This window comes from Epinephelus lanceolatus, chromosome 10, assembly GCF_041903045.1.
Source record: "Epinephelus lanceolatus isolate andai-2023 chromosome 10, ASM4190304v1, whole genome shotgun sequence".
NCBI classification, from domain to species: Eukaryota; Metazoa; Chordata; class Actinopteri; order Perciformes; family Serranidae; genus Epinephelus; species Epinephelus lanceolatus.
In genome coordinates this window covers 4,071,441-4,096,009 of record NC_135743.1, presented here as the reverse complement: position 1 = coordinate 4,096,009, position 24,569 = coordinate 4,071,441, and the positions used below count along the sequence as shown (strand labels likewise).

The 24,569-nt window shown below is 42.8% G+C and overlaps 1 protein-coding gene across 1 annotated transcript in view; it reads right to left on the bottom strand.

The window, feature by feature from the left end:
- The window catches only part of LOC117266070 (neural-cadherin), a 176,120-nt gene that overhangs the window by 96,117 nt on the left and 55,434 nt on the right, over positions 1 to 24,569 (bottom strand). The window contains exon 2 of the mRNA XM_033641015.2: positions 94 to 282. Within this exon, the coding sequence (XP_033496906.2) occupies positions 94 to 282 (189 nt within the window). The remainder of the gene's footprint in view (positions 1 to 93; positions 283 to 24,569) is intronic.

The following is a 24,569-nucleotide window of genomic DNA, read 5'->3' as shown; positions in this document are numbered from 1 at the left end:
ATTGGAATCTAGGGGTGTCCACATACTTTTGGCATACTCTTCTTCTTATACTCCTTACACACAATAAAAGATAAATTAAAACTGTAAACTCACCATCCAGTATGAGGTACTGTGCTTGTGCAGGTGTCCCGTCTCGTTGCCGTGCCGACAGCCGGTACACTGCAGAACCGGGCGTGGCGTCAGGACCCACGGCGCCCAGGTAAGGCGAGGGAAACATGGCCCACTGCAGGTCAGCCTGGCTGGGCATGCTCAGAGTCAACCTGCACAGGTACCACTCGTCAGCTGGAGGGAGAGAAAAGGAAAGATGATTTATTTTGGGTCAAAAATTCAGATTCTTGCCTGTCTCTGCAGGAAGTGTGTTTAACACAGCACCTTTCACAGAACAAGATCACCAAAAGCTTCACACAAGTAAAGCTGTTAAAAACAAGACCAGTAACAACAGACCTTAAAACACACAAAACACAAACAGTGACTCAGTTCACTTTACAAAAGAACAAAACCAAAACACTGAAGTTAAATAGCTGGGAGGAAGTTCTGTGACCTGTGAGGAAAGATCTCATTAGAGCCACTAAATAAGAGGACAGAAACAAGGCGTCTGCTGCTGTTTGTTTTTCACTGTGATGAATTTCATTCATTACTTTTAAATGAAAGTCTTTAATCTGTCGCCCCAAAACTGTGTTTCCTTCAGCGCCATTAAAGCCCACTTTACATCCACTTTATATTGATTATCTGACCATTCTGACACATGACTTAAAAACGCCAAAGGAACACCAAAGGCATCCGTCTGTCGGGTACACTGAAGTTAAACCAACATCAAAGACTTACAACTGTGGTGTTGTCACGTTACCAGAATTATGACTTTGACACGATACACCTAAACATCTCAATACCAGAAAATATATTACTGGAAAAACCTAAAACATCAGGAAAAATTACAATTCTTCTTTTTTTAATTAAAAAATTAAAATTTAAAAAAAACAAACAAACAAAAAAAAAAACATTGCCCACACAGTTGGAAACACAAACAGCCTCTGACTGGTCAACTTGTCAGGAACACAGCTTCCTATTGGTCAACAGACAGTCCAAGCCACCATGGATGGCTGTTGGACGGCGAACAACAACTGTTTTCAATACGAAGAAATGGATCAATACTCACAGAAGACATCCATGCATCACTATTACTATGACTAAGATAATTTATGTACCACCTCAGGAATATTCTCATGTCACAGCAGCTGAACACAACAAAACCACACTCCAGACAACTGTTAAGCCCCGTTTCCACCAAACCCTTTCAGTCCAGTCCCTCTGGAACCAGCAGTAAGCCTTCAGACATGGTACCTAGACCCTCGGTGTGTTCAGACAGTCCTCTTAAATGTGGGCGGGGTTGTTGTCACTCACTGCTCCATCCAGCACTCGCTGTATTTCCTCATCAGCGGTGACACAGATGGAAGTCTGCACCTGGTTTATCGTCCACAGAACGAGGCTGCACGCCCACATTTTCACAACAAAATAGAACAGGCTGCAGTGAGAGTCTCTCTCCATGGGATATTTAAAAATAGCAGCTTTGTGCATTTAGTCCTTCTCAGGCAAGCTCAGGGGTTTAGTGTTGCTGTAGCCCACAGGAAGTGAGGATTAGAATATATGACCTTCACATAATCCGCTCCAAATTAATCTATATTTTTAAAGTCATTACTAAAAGTGTGTGTCATATAAAAACTAAAGTGATGGTCAAAGTTGTTCACAGTGAAATTTAAGGTGTGCTGATGGATTCACGTCATCAACTCATGCATTGAGTAACATTACAAGTAAACGTTCCACCTTAAAAGTCACTGGCAGTCGGCCCAGTGAATGAAGTTATTTTTTCTCAGACTCCAGCTGCTGTGAGAGGCAGCAAAACATCCTTTCATTTTATAGTTACAGTTTACTAATAAAACTCTCCACAGTATGAACAGTGGTTACATGAGCCTCAAAACCAGACACAACTCAGCCCTGAGCAGAGTGACCGTCCTCTACTGACCAATCAGACTGCAGTGTTCACAGCTCCACCTTTTAGTACCAGATCTGTGTGCTAGGTACCCCAACAGAGGGGGGACCAAACATGGGGACGGTACAGAACGCTTCTGTTGGTACCATCCACAACTTTTCACAGTGGGAACGGAAAAGGAAGCATACTGAACTGAACTGTATCGCACCACATGAAGCTCTGGAGACCAACAACAAAACCAATTGTGATTAAGCAATTCATTGCTGTTTTTCCAGCGACTTTTGTAGGCACGAAAAGCAGTTGTTTTGTACGGAGGCGTTGTTGCTTTTAAAGCATAGATTGTACACCACAAACCCGTTACTTTAAGTCAAAACATGAGATTTTCCAAACCATAACCAAGTGTTTTTGTGCCTAAAGCTAATCGCGTTAGCCACAGCATTGTTGAAACATTAAGTTTCAGTGTATCCCTAACATGCAAATGTAACATATCCATGGTTTGCAGAAACAGTGCCAGTGTTTATTCTGGTGATTGCGTTGTGATGAGTGTGAGTCTGTTTTTGGTCTCCACCGACTCCTGAGAGAAATATCTGTCTCAGTAGCTGCTAAATGGTTCAGTATGTTCACCGGATAGTTTCTGACTGTGTGTGTCTGCTGTTTGTGTACAGAGGGTTTATCAGGCAGAGCTCCTTTGATGGAAACAGCTGCCAAATCTAGGATGTTAAGGATCTCAAAGAAGCTGTGGATGCAGATTTGGTGGAAATTCTCTGTTTCCGTGTTGATTCAAGGAAGAAAATGAAACAAACGACAAAGGGTGTACAGTTGTCACGTTCACGTTAGCAAATGATGTTGTCATTTTGAATCAATATGTGTGCATCTGGTGCACCTGTGTTTATTCATTTCATCTGCTGCTTTACAAAGTCTGGAAGCAGCTGTTGTTTTGTGTGTTTTTAGTTGCTGCTTGCGCTGTGACCGGCTGTTATTGTTGTCTGCCTCGGCTTTGTAGTAACGCAGCTTGTTAGCTAAGCTAGCTCCACTTGTTCAGACTGTGGCATGAAAGCTGCGCCGCTCTCAGCCAAAGGGGACGAGGTGACATTTCTGTGAGACATGTGTCGTGTTTTCTCATCTTTCATCTCCACCGTGCCGCTCCAACAGAAGACAAGAGTGAAGGAGCGTCAGGGAGGAAGAGAGGAAGGCAAGCGGCTCCTCCAAAATAAAACAACAAAACTTTCAGAAGATCACATGGCAACATCCACACAGCAGGAACTCCCATTCGCCCAGTCAAAAATACACACACACACACACACACACGCACACACACACACACATATGTTTGTCTGCATCTACGAGTCTACTTCTTCTTTCTTTACGTCTTTCTTCATGTCGTTGGGTTCTGAGGAGGGATTTGTTCGGTTTGAAGGTGCTTCGGTGCTCGCTGTTGTTTTGGCTCCTGTTTTGTTTCACGGCAGCGAAGGAGACAACAGCTCGAACAAGAGAGAAAACTTCACTTCAGAGAGACAAAAGAAGAAGAGAAAGGGATGAGGAGACAGCAGGAGGAGGAGGAGTGGTGGAGGTGAAAACACGACAGCGTCTGCATCTGTCTGTCTTTTTATATCGTCTCTGAAGGTTTGTCAACAAACTGAGAGCAGGAGAGGAAATGAGAGGAGGAGGAGAAAGAGGACAGGAATGAGAGGAGTGTTAGAGAAGAAGACGAAAGAATGCAAGAATGAGGGGAAATAGAGATGTTGGAAAAGGTGAAGGAGCGATGAAGAGGTTGAAATTTATAAAAAGGTAATTGAAGAGGATAAAAGACAAAGGACAAGAAGGTCTTCAAGAACAAAGTTAAGGGGTGGAAGAAAAAGAGGAGCTGAGAGAAGACAGCAATGAGGAAATAGGGAAGAGGAAGAGGAGATGTGGAGGATGAAATTAAATGAAATTAAAACAAGTTTTAGAACAGGAAGAGAGGCTAGAGAAGAGAAAGGGACGGCAAGAAGAGGAGAAGCAGTGAAGAGGAGGGTGAAATGAAATCAACCAAAGAGAAGAGGAGAAAAGAGAGGGAGGAAACAGAGAGATTGGCCTTTAGAAACACAAAGTTAAGAGGAGGAGGAGGAGGTGGTGAAGGAGAAGAGGAGTCTTCCAGCTCAGTGCTCCTCTCTCTGTCTTCTTCTGCGTCGCTGGCCTTAAGTCTTCAGTCAGCTCATAAAATCCTGAATAATCACGTCTATTTCTGTCTGTTGTTTTACATATGCTGCGCTGTGGGCCGCAGAATCAAAGTGAAATCAAATCTGCCCCATTATCACGATAAACATCAACACGTTCAGATGCGGCGCCGGCGGTCAGCACGTGTCGGCCGGGGCGAAAACTATGAAAACTCACCTCCCTGTATGGAAACAGGGGAGGAGGAGGAGGAGCGAGGCTGTCAGCTGGACAAAATGTCTCCTTGGTTCCTCCAGGCTGATGAAAGGTCACTGACACCAGAATAATGACATTTATTTAATGCTGTGATACAGTGTGTAGCAGCGCCTCTGGTCAATGAAGGCTGATACCACAGCTACTGATGTTGGTGCTCATACTGAAGAGACAAAATACTGCTCTTGGCATAAATAAGCAAATGTTTTAATTTAGAAAGTGGGATGATATTAGTATATTCAAGGTCTCGAGCACGGGTGTCGAACATACAGCTCAGGGGCCAGAACCAGCCCGCCATAGGGTCCAATCTGACCTACTAGGTGACTTTGACACCTGTTAGTAAAACACCTATGAAGGCTGAGAGGTTTCAGGTTTAAACAGTGAGTAGATACATATAAAATGCTGCTTCAGAGGCCTTTCAACCCGACCAGAGTCCAGCTCTCTGAAATAACAATAAAGACTTCCTGTGATTTAAAGATTTAAAAGATTTAAAGATAACTGACCAATGGCTAAGCCCCGCCCTCAAACACGATGAGCCAATCACAGTGCGTATAGCCATTACACTTGGACATTCTCTGCCTGGACGTCCATTGAAATGCATTACAGAAAGTCAGTTTTATTTAGTTTTATGAACTTTTTCTGAGATTTGAAGTTTAAAAATGGTCAAACGGTGTGCATGGGGTACATGCAACTCTGACACAAGGTATCCTGAGAGGCTGGGCGACCAGGTGTATTTTTTACACTTTAAACCACATCTCAACCGAGAAAAGTGTCTCCTTTGGATAAAGTTGTGTGGTAACGTTAGACCACAACATCAACTCAACGTGAATAAGATTAACAATGATGTCTACATCTGTTCTAAGGTAAGTCAACATTGTGTTTGAGGCAACATATTGTCACTTTGCTGGAAAGAAATATAAAGTTATCTTTAACATCTCTAGCTAACGTTAGCTAAAGTTAGCCTAACGTTAGCTCCTAGCTGCGTTGTTCATCATGTCACCTTGTTTGCTGGGAGTTCATTAGCCTATTTTGTTCTAGTTTTCTACTTTGGTGATCGTACATCATTGTTAGCTGTTGTCCAAAGGGCTCTAGTTAAGCTAACGTTAACTTCTGGAGCTTAGCTTCATTAACTTATCTGTAATGGCAGAGATAACAAAGGTTGGCAAACGTTATGCTGAATGATTCAGTGTAAATACTGTAGCACCAAACTAACGGAGAGACACTCTTGGTAAAGATGGTAAAAAGGCCGTTATCCTTTTCTCATATTCTGAGCCAAAAACCTTAACTTCAGTGGCACTCTGATGCACCAAAATTTGATAGTTATGTTTCCAAAAATCATCAATTGTCTCCTGCGAAATGCCGTGTACTGTGACACCTGCCATAGCGCTGAATGTTGATATTTTGTCCAAGTGAGTGGAGGGTGTGGCTTAGCCATAGGTCAATTGTGTTACGCGAAAGAATTACATGTAAAGTCAATGTTTAGCTGCGATGAGAAACGAATGCCTACCCTGCGGCACGATGGACCTGTCTGTAAAGTCATTAAATATATCCCAACATGTGGACGGAGAATTAATTTCACTCCATTATCGATTTGTTCTGTTCCACCATTTCTAAGATTTCTTTGTCACTTCCTATGGTTGTAACCTGGTTGAACTACACTACACTGCCTCCATGATCTCTCACCACTGTCACAGAACGTCAAGATGAGGAGCTCTGTGAGATCTGGAGAACTGTTTACTGACAAGAGAATATAAACAAGATGAATTAGCACTTGAGAACATATTTGGACAGGCCACACAAACGTTACTTCTATGAGAGAGGTTTCACAGTGTGCGAATGATACCATGGCTTTCAGAGGAGCTCGGGGGCAGCACATTCGCATATGCTGTACAAATAAGACACAGATAGGTCAAACAGCCTAACAGCCTATAAACACACCACCGTATGAACACTAAATCAAAAACAGAGCACACCAGGCTGCCTTCAAGGGATCAAGTCCTCATCAACAGCATTTAAAGCTTCCCATCACACACAGACAAACACAAGAACTCTCAGTACAATTAAGACATCAGCTTACATCAGCAACTGCCTAATTTTACACACGATCCATGATGATGATGAAAATACAGAAAAATAGAAATTCATGACAACATTTAACATGTTGTCAGTATTTTAGAGACCCTTTAAAATTTCACAGATTCTGTTTTCAGAGGAGCTCATGTCTTATTACGAGGAGTCAGGCTTCAACTGGCCCCCTGTAGTTTGCAGCCTGAGGCTTCGAGGACGAGGAATACTTCTTCAACTAGTAGCATGTTTGTGTGTCTCTAAACAAGTAAACAGTTTCTGACCTGAAACATATAATAATATTATAATAATACAACATTTTCTTCCTAAAAGCAGGTGTTTCAAAGGGTGGGTTGTCTGACACAAATCTGTCACAGTCCTGCTCTCCAGAGGATGAGAACTTTTGACTTTAATGACCCTTTGACTTTTCTCTTGCGTCATCCTTGAGACAAACCTTGCCAGATAATATCTACGTTACTATTAGCTGGACATTTTGGGAATATTATTGCGGCAGGTTTTTTATTTTGCCCTGTTTAACGTGGTATTAAATTGCATCCTGGGTGGCTGGATCACAAGTGGACAGCTCTAAGTAAAGGTGTGAACACGCCAAATGCATTAGTCTTGAGATCCGATCGCTCAAGACCACATTCAGATGTGGTTTGGGCTGTTGTTTTAGCAGTGTGTACAATAACAACATATCTTCATACAATGGTGTGTATGATACCCTACAGATTAGTGCCCCAGGAATTACGTTATGTACTTAACGTTAAGTTAATGTATGTAATGTATGATATGTAACAACTCATTTGGCCGATAACCGATGCCAACACCGATACTCATCCATATATCCATGATTATGGAAAATTATGTAACTTTATTTCAGGTGGCTAAACAAAAAGTTCAGCCTCTTTACAGCGCAGCATTCCCTTGTATCCTTCCACTTGGCCTCCTCAGGAAAAGGAAATGCGCCTCACACCCTGAACAGTGAGCTTTTCCCTGATTCGGGCCAGAACTCAGTGAACACATGCATGCATGCATACAAAACTGCAGAGGAACGTCCGGCTCGGGGGCTGCAGCCGGCCTGGAGCGAGGAAGAGGAGTGGAAGATGACGAAGGGCTGAAAACTTGAATGCTGAGCAGTCATTTCCACACAAGGATAGACGTGTTTGTCCTTTCAGGCGTAACATGGTTTGTCTGGGTTCTTTAACGTCTCAGGCTGATATTAAAAGAGTGTAAAATGCTGTTCGTGCATTTAACTATGTTTCTGTCTTTATTTCTGCTTTTGTCAGTTTCTGCGTTATGTATTTTTTATTTTCCGAAGTGATTCTGACACAACGTTTAGCTGTACTTCAGTTTTTTCAACCAGTTAAGAATGCATGAAGAAACACCTGAATATGAGCTCCATTTTGTTCTGCTCAGCTTCCCATCCATGACTTATTGCATCCCTTTGCTTCTTCCCACAATCCCTTGGGTTTTGGGATAATTTCCTTAGTTAGATTAAATTTTCACTCCCAATGAACTGCACCACAGTTTCAGTGTTAGATGAGTGAGATTTGCATTTTCAGGCCTCTCAGTAGCTGCCCTCAGTGCAATCAGAGTTCAAGCATCCTTAACCCGTCCCTTCGTTTCAGTAGCTTTTTAGACAGGAATTGTGCAAATTTGCAGGAAAGCCCAATCAGTCTTTTTTCAGCATCGGCAGTATAAAAACAAAATCGGGGAGTGCAGCGAAATGCCGCCTACCTACTTTTGTTTACACAGAATGCGCCCTTTTTCGGGGCAATGGGGGGCGTGAGCAAGTAACAAAACGTGTAGCTCAGCGTGTGACGTAAACAGTGACGTGGGAGGGAAGCTGCGGCTGGTCAGTCCTTCGGCGATTCTCTCATAAGTCGGCCCGTTCTTCACCGTCCCCGTCATCTGACGGTTAATGGCCTCTTCGTTTGCGAGGACAAGGAGGGCGCACATTTCCTTGTCTCCCCAGTTGCTCATCTTTACAGTGTCTGTCAGGTTTGTGTTTCCCTCTTGCTACTAGCTGCTCGCTAATTCCTGCTATCAGCTGTTTCCTGTTTATCCACCGCCAGTGGGTCTCATGTGCGGTGTCATCAATAGCTCCTCCCACAAGTCTTCAACAGCCCCTCCTGTTGCAGAAGGCCGCCTAATTCTGTCTAAACTAAAAGGGTTCCGCCAATATGACTACCCTACGAGGCGGAAAATTGGGTGCCTCGGATCAACTCGCCAATCTGGCTCTGTGCGTCTAAACACTCGCAGCTTGCCGGTAAAACGGCCCAACATTCGCAGAAAATCTGGCAGTGTAAAAGGGGCTAGTGTCGCCCTCAGGTTGGACTTTACAGAGAGTTTTCATCTATTGAACGTTATGTCTTATGAACTCATGAGAAGACGGCTTGATGAACAGTGAAGTATTACAATACAGTGTCATTGATCTCACCCAAACAAAAACTGACTTAAAGAAGCTAACGGAGGACATGCTTTAGAGTTTAGAGGAAAAAATGCATCACACTTAACGTTTAATGTTTTAAAGTTCTGGCCATCCATTTTAATTGTTATGACAGCAATGAGCTGACAAAGGTCACTATTGAGATCTCAAACCGAAACAATTTCCCAAACGGAGCACTGGGTAAGACTTAGTGACATCTAGTGGTTTCCAAGTGTTGCAACCTCTCCACCTCTTCCTGGGTCGGTAAGTCAAAATAGTCTCATTGCTTCCTCTTGTGGTCAGACTGCAGAAAACGCAAACTACAGCTTTGTTTGGTGAGGACTGGTTGATTTTTGCCTTTGAGCCACAAGATGCAGCAGTCACACAGTTCCACACTTGGACAAACACAATCAAAGGTGAGATTCAACCTTTTTTAAACAGCATGTCACAGTTCTAGAGGAGAAAAAGCTTCAGAGATGAAAAATAAACGGTTGTTTTTTTTAAATGCAAGTTTGGTTAACTTCCCAAACTTGGATAAAGCGCAGCATAAAGACCCGCCTCCCAAAACTTTTCAATGGGAAGTGAGCAGGACTGTCTCCCGCAATCCCAAAGAGGGTCAGTCCTCACGCTCACAGGGGTCTGGGGAAGCGGTGCCTGACAAGCGCACTGAGGCATCAATCATCATTCATGTGTGAAGACGTTAAGATATTCCATGACAACACACGAGAAACAAGATATTTTTGACCAAGTGTTTTTAGTTACAGTCCAACAGTGTTGTGATGCAGGAAGTCCCAGCAGGAGCTCAGACAGAAACAGGGAGCGTTGATGTTTGCAGGAGAGACACCGCTCCATCTCTCATCTCCGATTCTTTAAATTCCCTCTCCTCCATCCGCCCACTGTCATCTCTGCTGTCTCTCTCATATATACATACAGGTCCCTGCTGAACTGCTGTCACACTGCTGTATGTTCGTTTTTCTGCAACTTTAATGTTTGTCACGATTCCTCCTCCAGTTCTGCCTCAACAAATACGAGAAGAAGATCTTTAATTTCTGCTGAACTGAATATCTACTGTAGATTTTTAAATAATGAGAGAAGTGATGAGCGTTGGCAGGTTTGAGTTGTTGTTTTCTGATTGTTTGTGTTGTTTGTATTCATCCTCTGTTTATCTGCTGAATATGTTTGGCTGTGGCGATGGCCTAATTTCCTGGCAGAGATCAATAAAGTTTCATGAAGCTCTCAACAGTCTGTTGTGTTGAACACAGGCCACTGTGTTGTCCTAGTCAAACAGGAAGTGTTGAGAATGATATGTCCTTTATAAAAGCGGGTAAATAGTCCCAGTGAAGTGCAGCTAAGTCCATCTTAAGCTGCCACTTACTCATTTGAATCTCAATGCAGAGCGTGTCACGGCTTATTATGTAAAACGAGGCTAAAAAGAGAAAGGGAATTGTGCTTTGTTTACGCCAAACTCCATTCTGCTGTCTTTTAATTTAAATTCATTTATTTGTTTGGGGAGGGGATTTGTTTGTCTGACACACAGCGTATCGGGATCAGAGCGGGAGGCGGCAGAATCGAGAGGACGGAGACACAATGAGAGGAGCTATTTTCTGTCTTTTTCCTCTGAGTCTCTGACTTGAATGGCGGCTGATGTATTCAGCGTGAAGCAGAGCCATGGCAGCCAACCCGCGCCGCTTCAGAAATAGCAAACCGCCACCGCTGCTGCTGCTGCTGCTCGCAAGAGCTTCAATTAGGGGAGGGGTGCAAGATGTGGGGGGGATTAAATTAAACTGTGGTGGCGCCCACAGGTTGTCACACAGCCGATGATGAAAGGTGATTAAAGTGCAAGACGTGTTTATTTATAAAGTGCTTTGCCACAACCTGCGATGCTGCGCAGCGAGAGAAACAAACAGAGCTAAAAACAGGCGATAAAACAAGAAAAGATGAGAACAAAAGTTCAGGAAGATGACAGACACATGAAAGACAGAGCAAGCAGAGACCCAAAAACAAGCATCTCACCGACCCTCAGATAACCTCACACACCACTCATTTTGTTTGTGTGGCTTCAGGAGGAGCATTGTAGGAGGAAAAAAAACAATGTTTTAGGTGTGAAAAAATTCAACAGAACAAAAAAAGCAGCAACAACAGAAGCCAACATTTGTGCTGTCACATCTGTGCCATGACTTTGTTCCAACGGCCCAAAATCACAAAGCCTCATTTGTCCAAAAATTGTAACATTGGACCGAAACCCACTTCTCTGGAGTCTGTTCCAAACTCTGACGCCCATTTCTCCGAAGTCCCCTTTCTCCAAAAAAAAAAAAAAAAAAACCTCCCTGCAGTTGGTTAAAGTTTTCTAGCAGCATTTGAGCCACTGATCCTGAGTGCTTTTACTGATCCTTCTCAGTATGTCCCAGTGGCGTTCGAGACACCAATCCCAGGTGCCGACCCTCTGAGGCATTTCCCAGCTGTGTTTCATCGACCTATCCCTGCTTTGCCAGTGACTGTTGTGCCACCAAACGTTGGTGCCAAAACATCATCTTTTCCTAACCTAACAAAGTGGTTTTTGTGCCCAAACCTTACCGCACATTCACCACAGTGCTGTTGACAAATCTAACAGCAGTCATTAAAGATCTTATCCACTGAAGAATAAAGTGTTTTCTTCTGTTTATGTCTCCTAAATGGTTTGACCTTGACTATACTGACTTGTATCTGTGCAAAGTTTGTCACTAGAGAAGTTTTCTTATATTTCTCTACCAAAGAGAACAATATCTGTGCACTCGCCTAAAATCTGAGATTCAAAAGTACCCCAGGCAGCGAGATCAGGTACGTCACTAATCTAACGGGGAACAGACTTCAACATGACAATGGCACAGAAACCTGAAACCTTCAGCTCACATGTAATCTAAAAATCTCAGCCAGACGGAAATATCATTCTTCAAACTTTGATTAGACCTCTGGTAAATATTAACGTAGTGACAATGTGACAATGCAAATACTCCGTGACACTGCAGCAGCTATTTTTGTGTGTTTTCACAACCACTGTGTCAGCCGCTGACAGTTACAAGCTAACAAGCTAACAAAAAACACAAACAAATAATGCTAACTACACTTGCCATTCTGTCTGCCAGTTGGTGAGTTTGGTGCTCAACAGACAGATCATCTGAGTCTGAGTCTGAATCTACGGCTGAATCTCTCCGATGTTTTTTTGAATGCAAACACTGACCATCTGCTTGTTCACTGGTCAACCTAGTGCAAGCAGCGGTGGTAGGCGGGACCTGAGGCCAGATTTCTCAATGAGGGAGATAAAGTAGATCTGCTTTCAGCGCCTTTTCAGAAATAAAACCATGTTGAAGAAAATACGAATAATAGCGTATAATAGAGTATGTCCGAGTCTGGAGGAGGACTTCAAATAATGTGATCACTTCCGATGAAGTCTTTGTGAGATCATCGGTCAGTAAAGTTGGACTGCTGCCTGTGAAGCTCAGGGTAACTACAGAAGCTGCATCATATGTACAATATCACTAATGGACATGCTCCTAAATACAGTATTTACACATTTATATAACATGAATTCACACAACGTTATTAAAGTTTAAATATTTCAGCTAACTGGTGCAAAACATAGACTGTATAAATAATGAAAGTCGCTACTGTGACGTCACCCACTGGTTTGTCAACTGCTGTTTTGAAGCCTCGAGGTTCAACATTGCTGCCGTTGCCATCTTGGTTTTTTGTAGCTTGTAGAAGTAACCATATTTGGATGATAGGGTGGAGCTGTGGGGAAGTGAGGGGTGGATCTGACTGAGAAGCTGAGGACGATATCGGCAGACAGCCTGTCACTCAAAGAGGTCCCACCCTTAATTATGCGTAACTAAGCCTTAAACGGATGAGTTATATAGAAATTCAACCCCTGTACAGTTGTCATAAATGTTGAAATTTGCTATAGAAACCCAAACTGTTTTTTGTATGAGGCTGTAAACATGTTTATTTCTACATCTTAACATGGAGGTCTGTGGAGATTAACTGGCTCTTGAAGCCCCAGCCCCAAGTGGTCATTAGAGGAACAGCAGTATTTGGCACTTTGGCCTCTTTATGGTCTCTTTTTTTCAGCCTTGGAGGTTGTTGCTTGGTGCAGAACTGTGAAACATGAAACCATCCATTAAATATCAAGCTGACAAAAACAAGCGGGGCTTTCAGAGGTCAGCGCCGGTCTCAGAGCTGTTTAACCACTGAGTAAAAACTGTTGTATCAACCCTTTACAGAGTGTCCTGGTGACAGAACAACACTTGATCCCTTTTAACCCTGATGTGTGTGTGTGTGTGTGTGTGTGTGTGTGTGTGTGTGTGTGCACTAGGTGAGTTTAGGCACACAAACAGACACAGCTGTGTTGGCACTGGAGGAAGATCAGAGGGATCTGAATGCTACAGAACACACACACACACACACACACACATGATCACTGACAAATGTGCACTTGAATGTCACAACACAGGTGTGTGCGCGTGTGTGTGTGGGGCGGTGATGTGTCTCCGTGGTGACTCGCAGGATGCAGGTGTTCCTGTGAGACTGGTTGCCGGGGCGACATGTTAAGTCTCCGGACATGTGAAAGCACTCTGGCTTTGTGTTACATACGTGTGTGTGTGTGTGTGTGTGTGTGTGTGTATGCTGCATGATGAGTATAAACTATATTAATAATATAATATAACTCAATACATGTGATGTGTTTGTGTATTTGTTTCGATAGTTTTTTAACTCTGTGTCTCGTGAAATGGTCAGACTTCTTTAAAGTCATCAGATGAACAATAATAAAAATGAATAGTAAAACTCATTAGATGTCAAAATAGATAACACTGAAAGCCGGTTAATAAAACTAAACCCCAAGAAGACAACTCAAGTTAAATCATTAAAAACTAGAATTATCACCCCCCCAGTTATATGCTTCCACAAACTCATGATTAGAGTCACCAATTCAGTATCTGACCAAATGTCTCACCTTCTGTTCCTGAGATATGATGCTGAATAATGGCCAGAAAAAGAGTTTTATGCAGAACATTATGATGTCACATTATGATGTCACAGTGAAGTTGACCTTTGACCTTTTGGATATAAAATGTCATCACTATATTATTTTATCCTGTTAGACATTTGTGTGACATTTTGTCACAATTAGCGTATGAATTCTTCTTGTCTATGGACAAAAACATGTTCTTTGAGGTTACAGTTACCTTGACCTTTGACCACAAAATTCTAATCAGTTTACTCTTTAGCCAAAGAAGCAGTTGTGTCAAATGTAAAGAAATTCCCTAAAGGTGTTCTTGATATATCCTGCTCACAAGAATAAGACAGATGCAAAGTCACATTGACCTTTGACCACCAAAATCTAATCCGTTCATTGTTGAGTCCAAGAGAACGTTTGTGCCAAATCTGAAGAAATTCCTTCGAGGTAGTCTTGAGATATGGCATTCACAAAAATGACAGGCAAGGTTACGTTGACCTTTGACCATTAAAAACTAATCAGTTGACTGCTGAGTCAAAGTAAATGTTCTAGAAAACTTTAAAAGAATTCCCTCAAGGTGTTGTTGAGATATCACGTTCATGTAAATGAGATGGATGCAAGGTAACAATGACCTACCAAAAACTTATCAGTTCATCGTTGAGTCCAAATCAACATTTGTGCCAGATTTGAAGAAATTCCCTCATGACCTTCTAGAGATATTGTATTCATGAAAATAACATAGACACAAGGTCACTGTGACCTTTGAACTGTAATATCTAATCAGTTTTGTTGGGTCCAAGTGGATGTTTGTGCCAAATTCTAGAAATTCTCTCAAGGTGTTCTTGAAATATCGTGTTTACAAGAATGAGACAGATGAGTTCACAGTGACCTTGACCTTTTACCTTTGACCACCACAATCAAGTGAATTCATTGTTTGTGCCTAGAGAAAAAAGAAAGAAGTTCCCTTAAGGTGTTCTTGAGATATCATGGTCACAAGAATGGGACCGATGTACGGACAACCAGAAAACACAACGCCTCTGGCCGTGGCTGTTGCTGGTGCGGAGGTGTAAAAATATGCTGTTAAAATATGGTTAACATAGAGGCTGCATGAATGGAGCACAAAACATTGCCCAAAATGTTTGTTTATTGTTTGTGTTTACGTTAAATCAATCTTCCAATGTGTGTTCAGCATTTTTTTAAACCCTCATATATCCGTTTCCGCACCAGCACTAACAATCCACTGTTTGTTATGTGACACTGTGCGGCATCAGTCCGCTGGGTGCACCTAAACATGTGTGAACTGTACGAGACAAAGCTGATGTGACGGGAGGCAAATTAACCTGTAAAGAGATACGAGTGAGCGCAAGAGATGAAGCTTCAGTCAGGATTCTGTTTCTGCAGTCAAGTCGAGGTGAAAGTGAAAATATCGTCGGACAAACCCTCCTCTGTTTGTGAACCAGGCTCTCCATCTGGTCCCTGGGAGCCAGCGGACAGAGGCCTGCTGCATCCTAATTAACCACCTTATAGACTGGCCTACTTTACCTCCACACGCACACGCACACACACACACACACACAGAAAGTCCTGCAGGCACACAGTTAATTAAGCCCCATTTTTCACTGCTGATGAAGAGCGAGGGATGAAACAGAGAGGGGGAGAACGATGGAGGAGTGAGACACAGAGATGAGTTTAAAGCCACGATAACAAGGCAGATAATGATGAGAATAATAAACCAAAAGAAAATGGAAAATCAATGCATAAATCTGCCTGTTTGGAGGGACAGAACACACACACACACACTCACACACTCACAAACTTTGGTAAATGGAGTTATAATGACTGATTTGACGTTTCTGAAAGAAACTGATTATTTTTTTCCAAACGTTTATTTTAACAAGAACAAGAACAACATAATGTTCATTAAAACAAATGTACAATTATCACTACACCTAATCCTGTTTCATTCCCCACTGTAATTTATTCTGACTATACAAAATGTTTTTCTATTAATACCTTTTTACCTCTGGTTTTTCCACAGTTGTGGACTTTGTCTTTAACCTGAATGAATAAAGGCTTAAAAAAGTGAAACTACCACAAATCATTTCCATGACATTTGAAAAATTAAAACGAGAATTTGTCTGTGTTTCCAAAGTGCAGTGCTGTATCTGACTCCAGTAAAATCTGATTGGCTGTTCAATACAAATATTCAAATAGTTGTTCCCTTTTTTCCATCTAGAGTTTGACCGTTTAGATTTAGCGGGACGCTCAGTGTGACCGTGACATTTATGTAATATACTGTAAAACTTCAAGTAAACGCCCAGTCCCTTTTACTTGCCTGTCTCAATTAGAGGCCTGGTCTGGTTCCCAAGCAGTTCATGTTTTTATAGAAGTTCTTCAGATCTACAAAACCAGGTTGGTAACTACCTCACATTATGGCTCCATTACCCTCTAAGTTATTTATATTCCTTTAGTCTGTACAAGTCCTCACATCTAAAGAATCAAAAAGCTGCTGTAAAATCAGGAATTTCAAGCAGCAAAGTTCCCAAAAACAGCCTGTGAAATCCAGGAGGGGCCGGCTTAGTTTCCATGTTTGATACCATTTTTTTCAGCCCCTGTTTTTACGATACAGGAAACTGTATAGCGCCTGATATCTGTTCACAAATTCTCGTATCAAAGCCAAACAGTGCACTAAAATATGTTTCTGAAAACATTTTAGGTGAGAAAGAGACAATTTCAATTTTCAATTTCAAAACAATGTTTGCAGAATCTGTAGGCTACAGGACAAGAATTTGGTTTTGGAAGTGTTCTGAATTTTTATTTTTAGTCTGCGTAGTACTGACCAATCACATTTGAATGGCGGGTTAACAGTCGGCATGGAGAGGGAGAACGCAATGTACGAAATGGAATCTCAGAACCCATCGGCTATCGTCTGACAAGGAGTTAGCTTTACATTTGCTTTTTTTTTTTAAATGTATGTACATTTATATGCGCACATCTGTTTATAGAGTTTAGTCGAAATGACCGGTGCACAGAGTCGGATATCCGCTGGCAACATTGGATCAGCTTGAAATATTGCCCCCTGATTTTTTTCAGCACTGCCTAGTTTTACTAGTTGTTTAGAGTTTGAGATAGAGGGGTGACTCAGTGTCTTGGGTCCTGTTTATACGACAACGATTTCAACCGAAAACAGTAAACTTTAGTCGCATTTTGGCCGACCGTCTACACGACAACGGTGTTTTGAAAACAGGTTCAAGAGTGAATTTTTTTGGACACGACACCATCTGTGTTGTCATGTAAACTTGCAAAATGCAGTTCCTCTGAAAATGGAGACTTTTCGCACATGAGCATTACGGTTCCAGTCACTCGGCATGCGCGAGAAAGTCGTCCATCACAACAATGGCGGACTCCAGAGCTCTGTTTGTGCTGCTCACCCTGTTGAATTTATCAATGCTTCCCCATCATAGTGTAGATTTACTGTAGCAACTCCGCCTCGTCGTCCGTTAAGACAAACGTTTGTGCAGTGCCATTTTGTTTGTTTATACATCACCGCTCTGTAGAAGGAAGCGCATGTGTGCAGGTGCATGTTGTTTCATTACAAAGTCACACTGCCAACTACTGGCCTGGCATGTATACTACAGCGGTTTTGGTCATTTTTATGGATCTGTGTGCACGGCGATAGTTGTCAAAATGTTGACGTCTGAACGTGGAACTTCCTTCAAAATGAAAATGAGAAACGATTCCGTTTTCAGCGGATTGTTGTCATGTAAACATGGCCTTGATCTGCTTCTATACTGTTTGCATCGCGGTGGTGTCGGGCATTCAAAAACAAGGAAGTACAAACAGCCCCAGAGCAAAGTGAAAAAAGATTTTCGCTGAAAGATGAGCAGAGAAATCTGGGCGCCAGTAAGGTGGAGGGACATTTACCAGAGTTCATTTACACATACTACCTTTATTGTTATGATACAAAGCTGGTTTAAAATCACCAAAATGTCCCTTTAACTGTTGCCTTAGTTGTTATTCAGCTTTAGTCGTCGTTGTCGTCGTCCTCCGCTTATCCGGGTACGGGTTGCTTTAGATTTAGCTTATTTATTCTGACTCCATCAGAGTGAAGTGCAGCAAAAAGAAAAATGAATCAGTATGACAGAAGCTCAGAGGAAGTCATGTTCTGACATTTATTACTGCAGAATGAAAAACTACATCCAAGTCCATCTGTCAGGTATGGAGGTGTGTGTGTGTGCATGTGTGAGTGTGTGCGTGGCCTGTACTGCTCTCTTCCTGACCACTAATGTCGTCTATATGTCCTGGTGGGGACGTGGAGGAGCTCAGGAGTGTGTGGGAGCGAACAGCAACATGGAAACTCAATTAGGGTTTGATTCTGTGGTCAGAGAGGAAGAAGGTGGAGGAAGGATGGAGAGAACAGAGAACATGGAAAAAAGAAGAGAAATCCATCTATATCCAGTGGTGAGGAGGTAAAGTGTAGAGAGTAGAAGACAACAGAGAGAAGATGACTGAGCGGGAGAAACAGTCAGACTGAGATCAGGTGAGACTAAACTATTGACGGAATTTTCTCCATCTTTGACGTGGATGTCATAAATGTAGGTATGTGATTCACTGACAAAACAACTGTCTTATATTAAACACGTTTTCCAAACAAATATAACATGCTAACGTTATTAGCACAAGCCTATGGCATTTTGCATTGTATGAATTAGCCCTGCGATAAGCGCAGATTTCCTCTGCTCATATGAAGCCAGGATAAATCACACACTGGACTTAAAATGCTATTTTTGCGGAGGCTTTATTGTCTTCACACTTTGTTGTTTCTTATCTGTGAAATTAAAGTAAATACAAGCTTTGTTTCCACTGAGGGAAATGGTTTCAGCTTACAGAGACAGACAGGAGGTCTGCGTCGCTGTGACATGAAGTTACATTTCTGAGGTGGTGCACGTCAGGCTACGCTGTAACCTACGGCACAGGCTCTGCATTGACGTTATGATGGGGAAGACAGAAGCCTTAGCTTTCTGCTGCACAAACAAAGAAACACACGTTACGTTGTGATGGTAAAGTCACGGGTTGTCGACGGGTTTTAAAGGGTTAAAATGAAATAAAGCAGAACAATATAACACAGGGGAGGTGCAAACTACAAATGTATAACTGAAGCAATGAAAATGTAAAGCTGTCCAAAAGGCACATCTTTGGTTATTACTATTATAACTTGTTTAACCTGTTTATACCTGTTGTATACTGATAAGTGTTGCAGATGCAAGTTTTTTTGCACGTTATCTTTTTGCTCTAAACTGCTGTAATGGTCCAGATGGGATTAATAACCTGTCAGTCAGTCTAATATATTATTATTTTACTATCAAAAATTCTTTGTGTTCGGCTGCTGCACTGACTCAAACTGCAGGTTTGGAGATTATATTAAAAAAAAAAGGATCAGATGAGACTTTAAAGCGACATAAATTAAATATGGCCGCTGTGTCCACAAAGCAAACTGATGACATCATTGCATCAGCCGTCGTTGTTCAGTTCCCAGCGAGCTGAGGCTGAAACTAAGCGCCGCTTCGCTCCGGTTGGCAGCGAGGATTCCCACGGAGGGGAATACAGAGCCCTGAGGGGGCCCCGGCGCTGCGTTCAGGAGCCTCAACGGCCCCAGAGTTCAATCCATGCAGACAAACAGCAGATCCACAGGCCTGATTTCTATTGACACGTCTGCAGAGAGGATCAATGACACAGGAGGGAGGGGGTGGCGAGAGGGAAGGAGGAAACATCGGAGGGGAAGTATATCAAGGGAAGAAGAGACACAAAAAGACGGAGAAAAAAAGGACCAGCGGCTAAAATCAAACACCGGATGTCTAACGGAGAAGTCCTCTATCTGATCTCCCTTCTTGATCGGCCAGATGGAAAAAGGCATCATGGGAAGTGGAGCAACCGGACGGGTCGAACAGGATTTACTGATAACTCGTAGCGTTAGTTTTAATCTGCTTGGAGGAGCAGACGGGTGGAGCTTGGCTGTACAGACTCTAAAAAATAACAAGAAGAGTTTCAGCAATCAGAGGAATATATTTGATGTGTGTGTGTGTGTGTGTGTGTGTGTGTGTGTGTGTGTGTGAGACGGCCAGATTGGTTCTGCAAGAGTTACACCAGAAGATGAAAAGACGACAAGAAAGGGAGGAAACATGAAAGGACGCCTAAAAACCAATGAAAAGAGGAGAAAGGAGAAGGAAAGATAGAGTATTTCAGAGTTTCGATCTGCTAAAATCACCTGAGAAAAATGGAAGGAGGAAACAGAGACAGAAAAAAGACAAGAAAAACAAAGAATGGAACAGGGAGAGGAAAATAAGAAAACACAGAACAAACTAGATCAGATGGTGCTGGAAGCATGACGACATAAGACCAGAGCAGATGAGAATATGTAGGACCAAGACAAGACTGGACCAGATCAGATTAGGCAGCTGTCAGCCCTAGAGTGGTCTCCTCTGGTCTGAATCAGGGACTCATGTTGTTCCAAAGTTGTATAATTGCCTAGAGTTGGTTCGTGTTCTCACGGCAGCATTTACAAGAGGACCAGATCAAATGCCTTGTGTGAGAAAGCTGCTCTTGATTGGTCAGAATTTCCATGTGGGAAAAATCCAGGAAGTAAAGCAAACGTTGAAGAAGAGTACACTTGCAAGATAAATGTGACACTTTCTAATGTCACAATGGAGGGACAACTACACAGGTTGATTTTAGTGCTGCTCATCGTGGACTATATTGCTGTCATTGTTCATTTTAGTCAAACCATACAGTTTGAAAACGAGGCGTGGCTCCAACTAGAAAACAATGTTTTGATGCATTGGATGTGCTGAATGTGCATATTAAGGCAGTACAGGAGGAGGTGCACATTAATAATCCTCCAGGACTGTAACATGCTCATGTTTAACCCAAACAATGTGTCATGTGACTGCAGTTGCTTCACATCCAGGTCGGAACACCTTCTCACCACAAACCAACCGCACCAGAGTTAATTTGTAACCGGACTGAGACCACCTCTTCAAGAAGGTCTCGGTCCGGTTGTTTTGGTGCACACCTGAGTGTGATTGCTGTGTTCACACCTGAGTGTGATTGCTGTGTTCACACCTGAGTGTGATTGCTGTGTTCACACCTGCCCAAATGAACCACACTGAGGGGGCAAATGAACTTGAGTTTGATTGAACCGAACCAAACGGGGCAGGTGTGAAAGCAGCCTTAGACAAGAAGAGACTGGACTAGAACAAATAAAATGAGAATGATGACTGGTGTTATGAGAGTACATCACTCAGTGCACAGGGAGTGTGAGGCTGACCGACAGAGAGGCTTACATTTGGAACAGGCCTTTAACTCCTTTTACATAAAACTGTTGCTCAGCAAAGTATTTCTTCGATAAAAATTAGGCTTCGAAGAACAAATCAATTATATCTAATGTTATGACACTTGTTTCAGGGCTCTCGAGGGTTACGGCACCTGGCAAACCAACACAACACAACTTTATCCTGTTAAAACCATATTCACAATTTGGATTCATTTTTATAAAAATACTTTGATTCTTTTGATCAGTAGACCCTTACGGACGACCTTATCGGATAATGGACACCTATTCTGACTCTGACTTCAGAGGAAGGGAGTCACCACTTGTTTTTTCATCATGCTAGTAAATCTGAATGAATTATGGCTCTCTCTGGTGCTCATGGTCTCAGTAAAATGAACTGAACTAGAGTGTGGCTACCCGATCCGAGCTGGGCCGCGTTCGGTCAAAAATGTATAAATTGTATTCGGGCTTGGGTCGGATTCGGTCAGCTTTCAGTGAAAATGTAGTGTAAAAATAAATAAAATCCTATTGTCTGTCCTGTTTATTGCTTGGGCACTGTTAATTACAACACCTGAACATAACACACACACACATTGCCTGTTTGTTTCTACCTCTCTCCTCGCTGGAGGCCTCGGACCTCCAGCCGCCCGCCTCCACCTTGATTAAACGCTGAAAATAAAATAAAAGAGGGAGACAGGTTTTTCCTATTTTATCTTATTTTGTTATATTTCTCCCTCTCCTCTCGCTGGAAGCCTCGAACCTCCCGCCGCCCGCTCCCGTCTCAAACACGGAGGTCTCACTCTCCGCTGAGCATGCCCGGCCTGTTAAATAGCCTGTAACCATAACAACTGTGTGACACAAACTCAGTGCTTTAGTAATTAAATAATGTCGGGCTCGGTTCGGTTTCGGACATAACAAAACAGAAGGACTGTCGGGTTCGGACGGGTTCGGGTACTTTTCTCTCGAGCTCGGTCGGGTCCGGACGGAAATATGCAGCCCGTGCCGCACTCTAAACTGAACCTAGCTAGCGATGTGAGGCATCCATATTGTCAGAAGTTTAAACGCTTATGTTTGTATGCACGATGTTAACAGCTAACTAGCGTTAGCTCAAGTGGGTAGTACACAATCCAGTTTTCTACATTCAAAGAACTTCTATAATAATGAACTGCTTGGCAACCAGACCCGGCCTCTAATTGAGACGAGCCTTTATTTGTCAAAATGTGTAGCCACACCGGGCTGGTAACAGAGACTTTAATTGGGACTGGGCTTTTAACTGAAGTTTTACGGTAACTACGTTGTCTTTCACTTTCACATAAGACACAAACAGTGAGCTCCCAGTTGAAAGTCCATGTTTGTTTGATCCATCCACCGCCTCTCTCACCTGCCTTCTGCCGCCTTTCTTGTTCTTTATGCTTCATTTGCGTGTCCACAACAAAAAATCCTCACTGACTCTGCACTGAGATTGTTTTTGTGTTGCCAAAATGTAATGTTAATACATTTCGTGCCTACCACCACGCCATGCAATGTTCAGACTTTGTGTCTATTATATATTTCTGTGGTTTCGTTGTGGTGCAAACAAGGTTTTGCTGGGTTTGGGAGGTTTTATGGGAGTTTTGGAGGCCATGATGGTTTTGTGATTGCGTTGAGGGGATTCTGAGAAATGCTTAAGTTTTAGTTGGTTTAGGAGACTTGGTGTTGGAGGGTGGAAAGGCTTGGAGGGAGATTAATGATGACTCAGTGTCAGTGATGGTTTGCAGCAGGGTTGAGGCTGTGTGGAGGTCTTGGGGGAAGTTTTGAAAGGTTTTGGAGAGGACACTTGAGGCAGGCGTCAGCAGGTTGTGGGATGTTTTCAGAGACCGTGAATGTGTCTCTGGTAGATTTGTTTGGGGAGTCCCGAGCCATTCGGTTTGTGTGGAAGCGTCTCTGACGGAGCGTCGTCACGGCGACTGAAGGCGAAGAATCCGCTGTGATGTGAGAAACAGCGGCTGTCGTCTGAATTATGAATATCTGAGGACTTTTGTCAGCCATTAAAAAATAAAGCAGTGAAAGTTTAATGCGGCGCCTCGTTGATTATTGATGGAGGAACACTGACAACTGTGGGAGTGTGATGTGTGTGTGTGTGTGTGTGTGTGTGTGTGTGTGTGTGCTTTAAAACCATGTGGGCACGTCTGTGTGACTGTGTTTTACATGGACAGCATGCATTTGTTAATCATTTGTGTGTTTTATTGAGACGATGTTCATTTTTAATTTAAATTCAGATTATTATTTGAAAAGAAGTGTTTTGTCCTCAGCTGGTATCGGATGTCCTCGGGTGGGCGGGGCCTGTAAATAGCTCCTGAGTGATTGACAGGTCTCTTTCTAACACCTCCAGGGACTTGAAGGAGTTCAGCTGTGGAGCCACTGGCTGTACATCTGGGTAACTGTGTGTGTTTTAGTGTATGTCTTTGTGTGAGTGAGTGTGTGTGTGTGTGTGTGTGTGTGTCAGCTTGGCTCTCGCTGTGACGAACCCTCAGCAGCTCTGAAGGAGTGTGTGTGTGTGTGTGTGTGTGCGTGAGCAAGCGAGCGAGTGTGTGTGATGTTTGAGCTTTCAACTCGTGATGGGATTTCCTCACTGTGACTCCAGTGTGTGCTTCTGTGTGTGTGTGTGTGTGTGTGTGTGTAAATCTGTTATCGCTCACCATCATTTGGAGTGAGAATAATCAACAAAGGCAGAAAGCTGCACTGTGCCCAGTTTCATGTGTGTGTGTGTGTGTGTGTGTGTGTTCGTGCTCTGCTTAATCTACTGTGTGTGTGCTTTAATGCTTTGTGTATATTTGCATGTGCATGTGTGTGCGCGTGTGTGTACTGGTCAGATTTGGGTGCAGTGTCTCAGTCTGTGTTGCCAGTTTGATTCCTCTGATGTGTCGCAGCAGCAGGACTTTCTGGACTCTGACTATCTGCATTTTTGTGGAAAAACACGGCGCTGTTGCAAAATGTCCATTTTGTGACATCACCACAGGGCTTTCATTTCCCATTTTTCCTTTTTACAAACCTTTCACAGACTCTGCACCTGGTACCAACATTCAGGATAACCCTTTGGACTCTGGCATAGAAATAATCCACCAGTGCCTGTGTTAGTATTTTTGCTTTTTGTGATATCATTTCCCTGGACTATCTTCCAATGCTTCATATCCCTAAAATCTGTACATCCTAAGCTCAAAGGTTATGTGAGTCACTAAACCATAACTATTAATTAAAGTATTGTAACTGTGTCGTTAACAAAATATACAAAGGTGTACTGAATGGTACACTGAATGTGAGCCTGAGCCCGGCCTGAGCGCTGCAGAGGTCCTGATTCAGCACTGTTAAGATGATACGCTTCAAA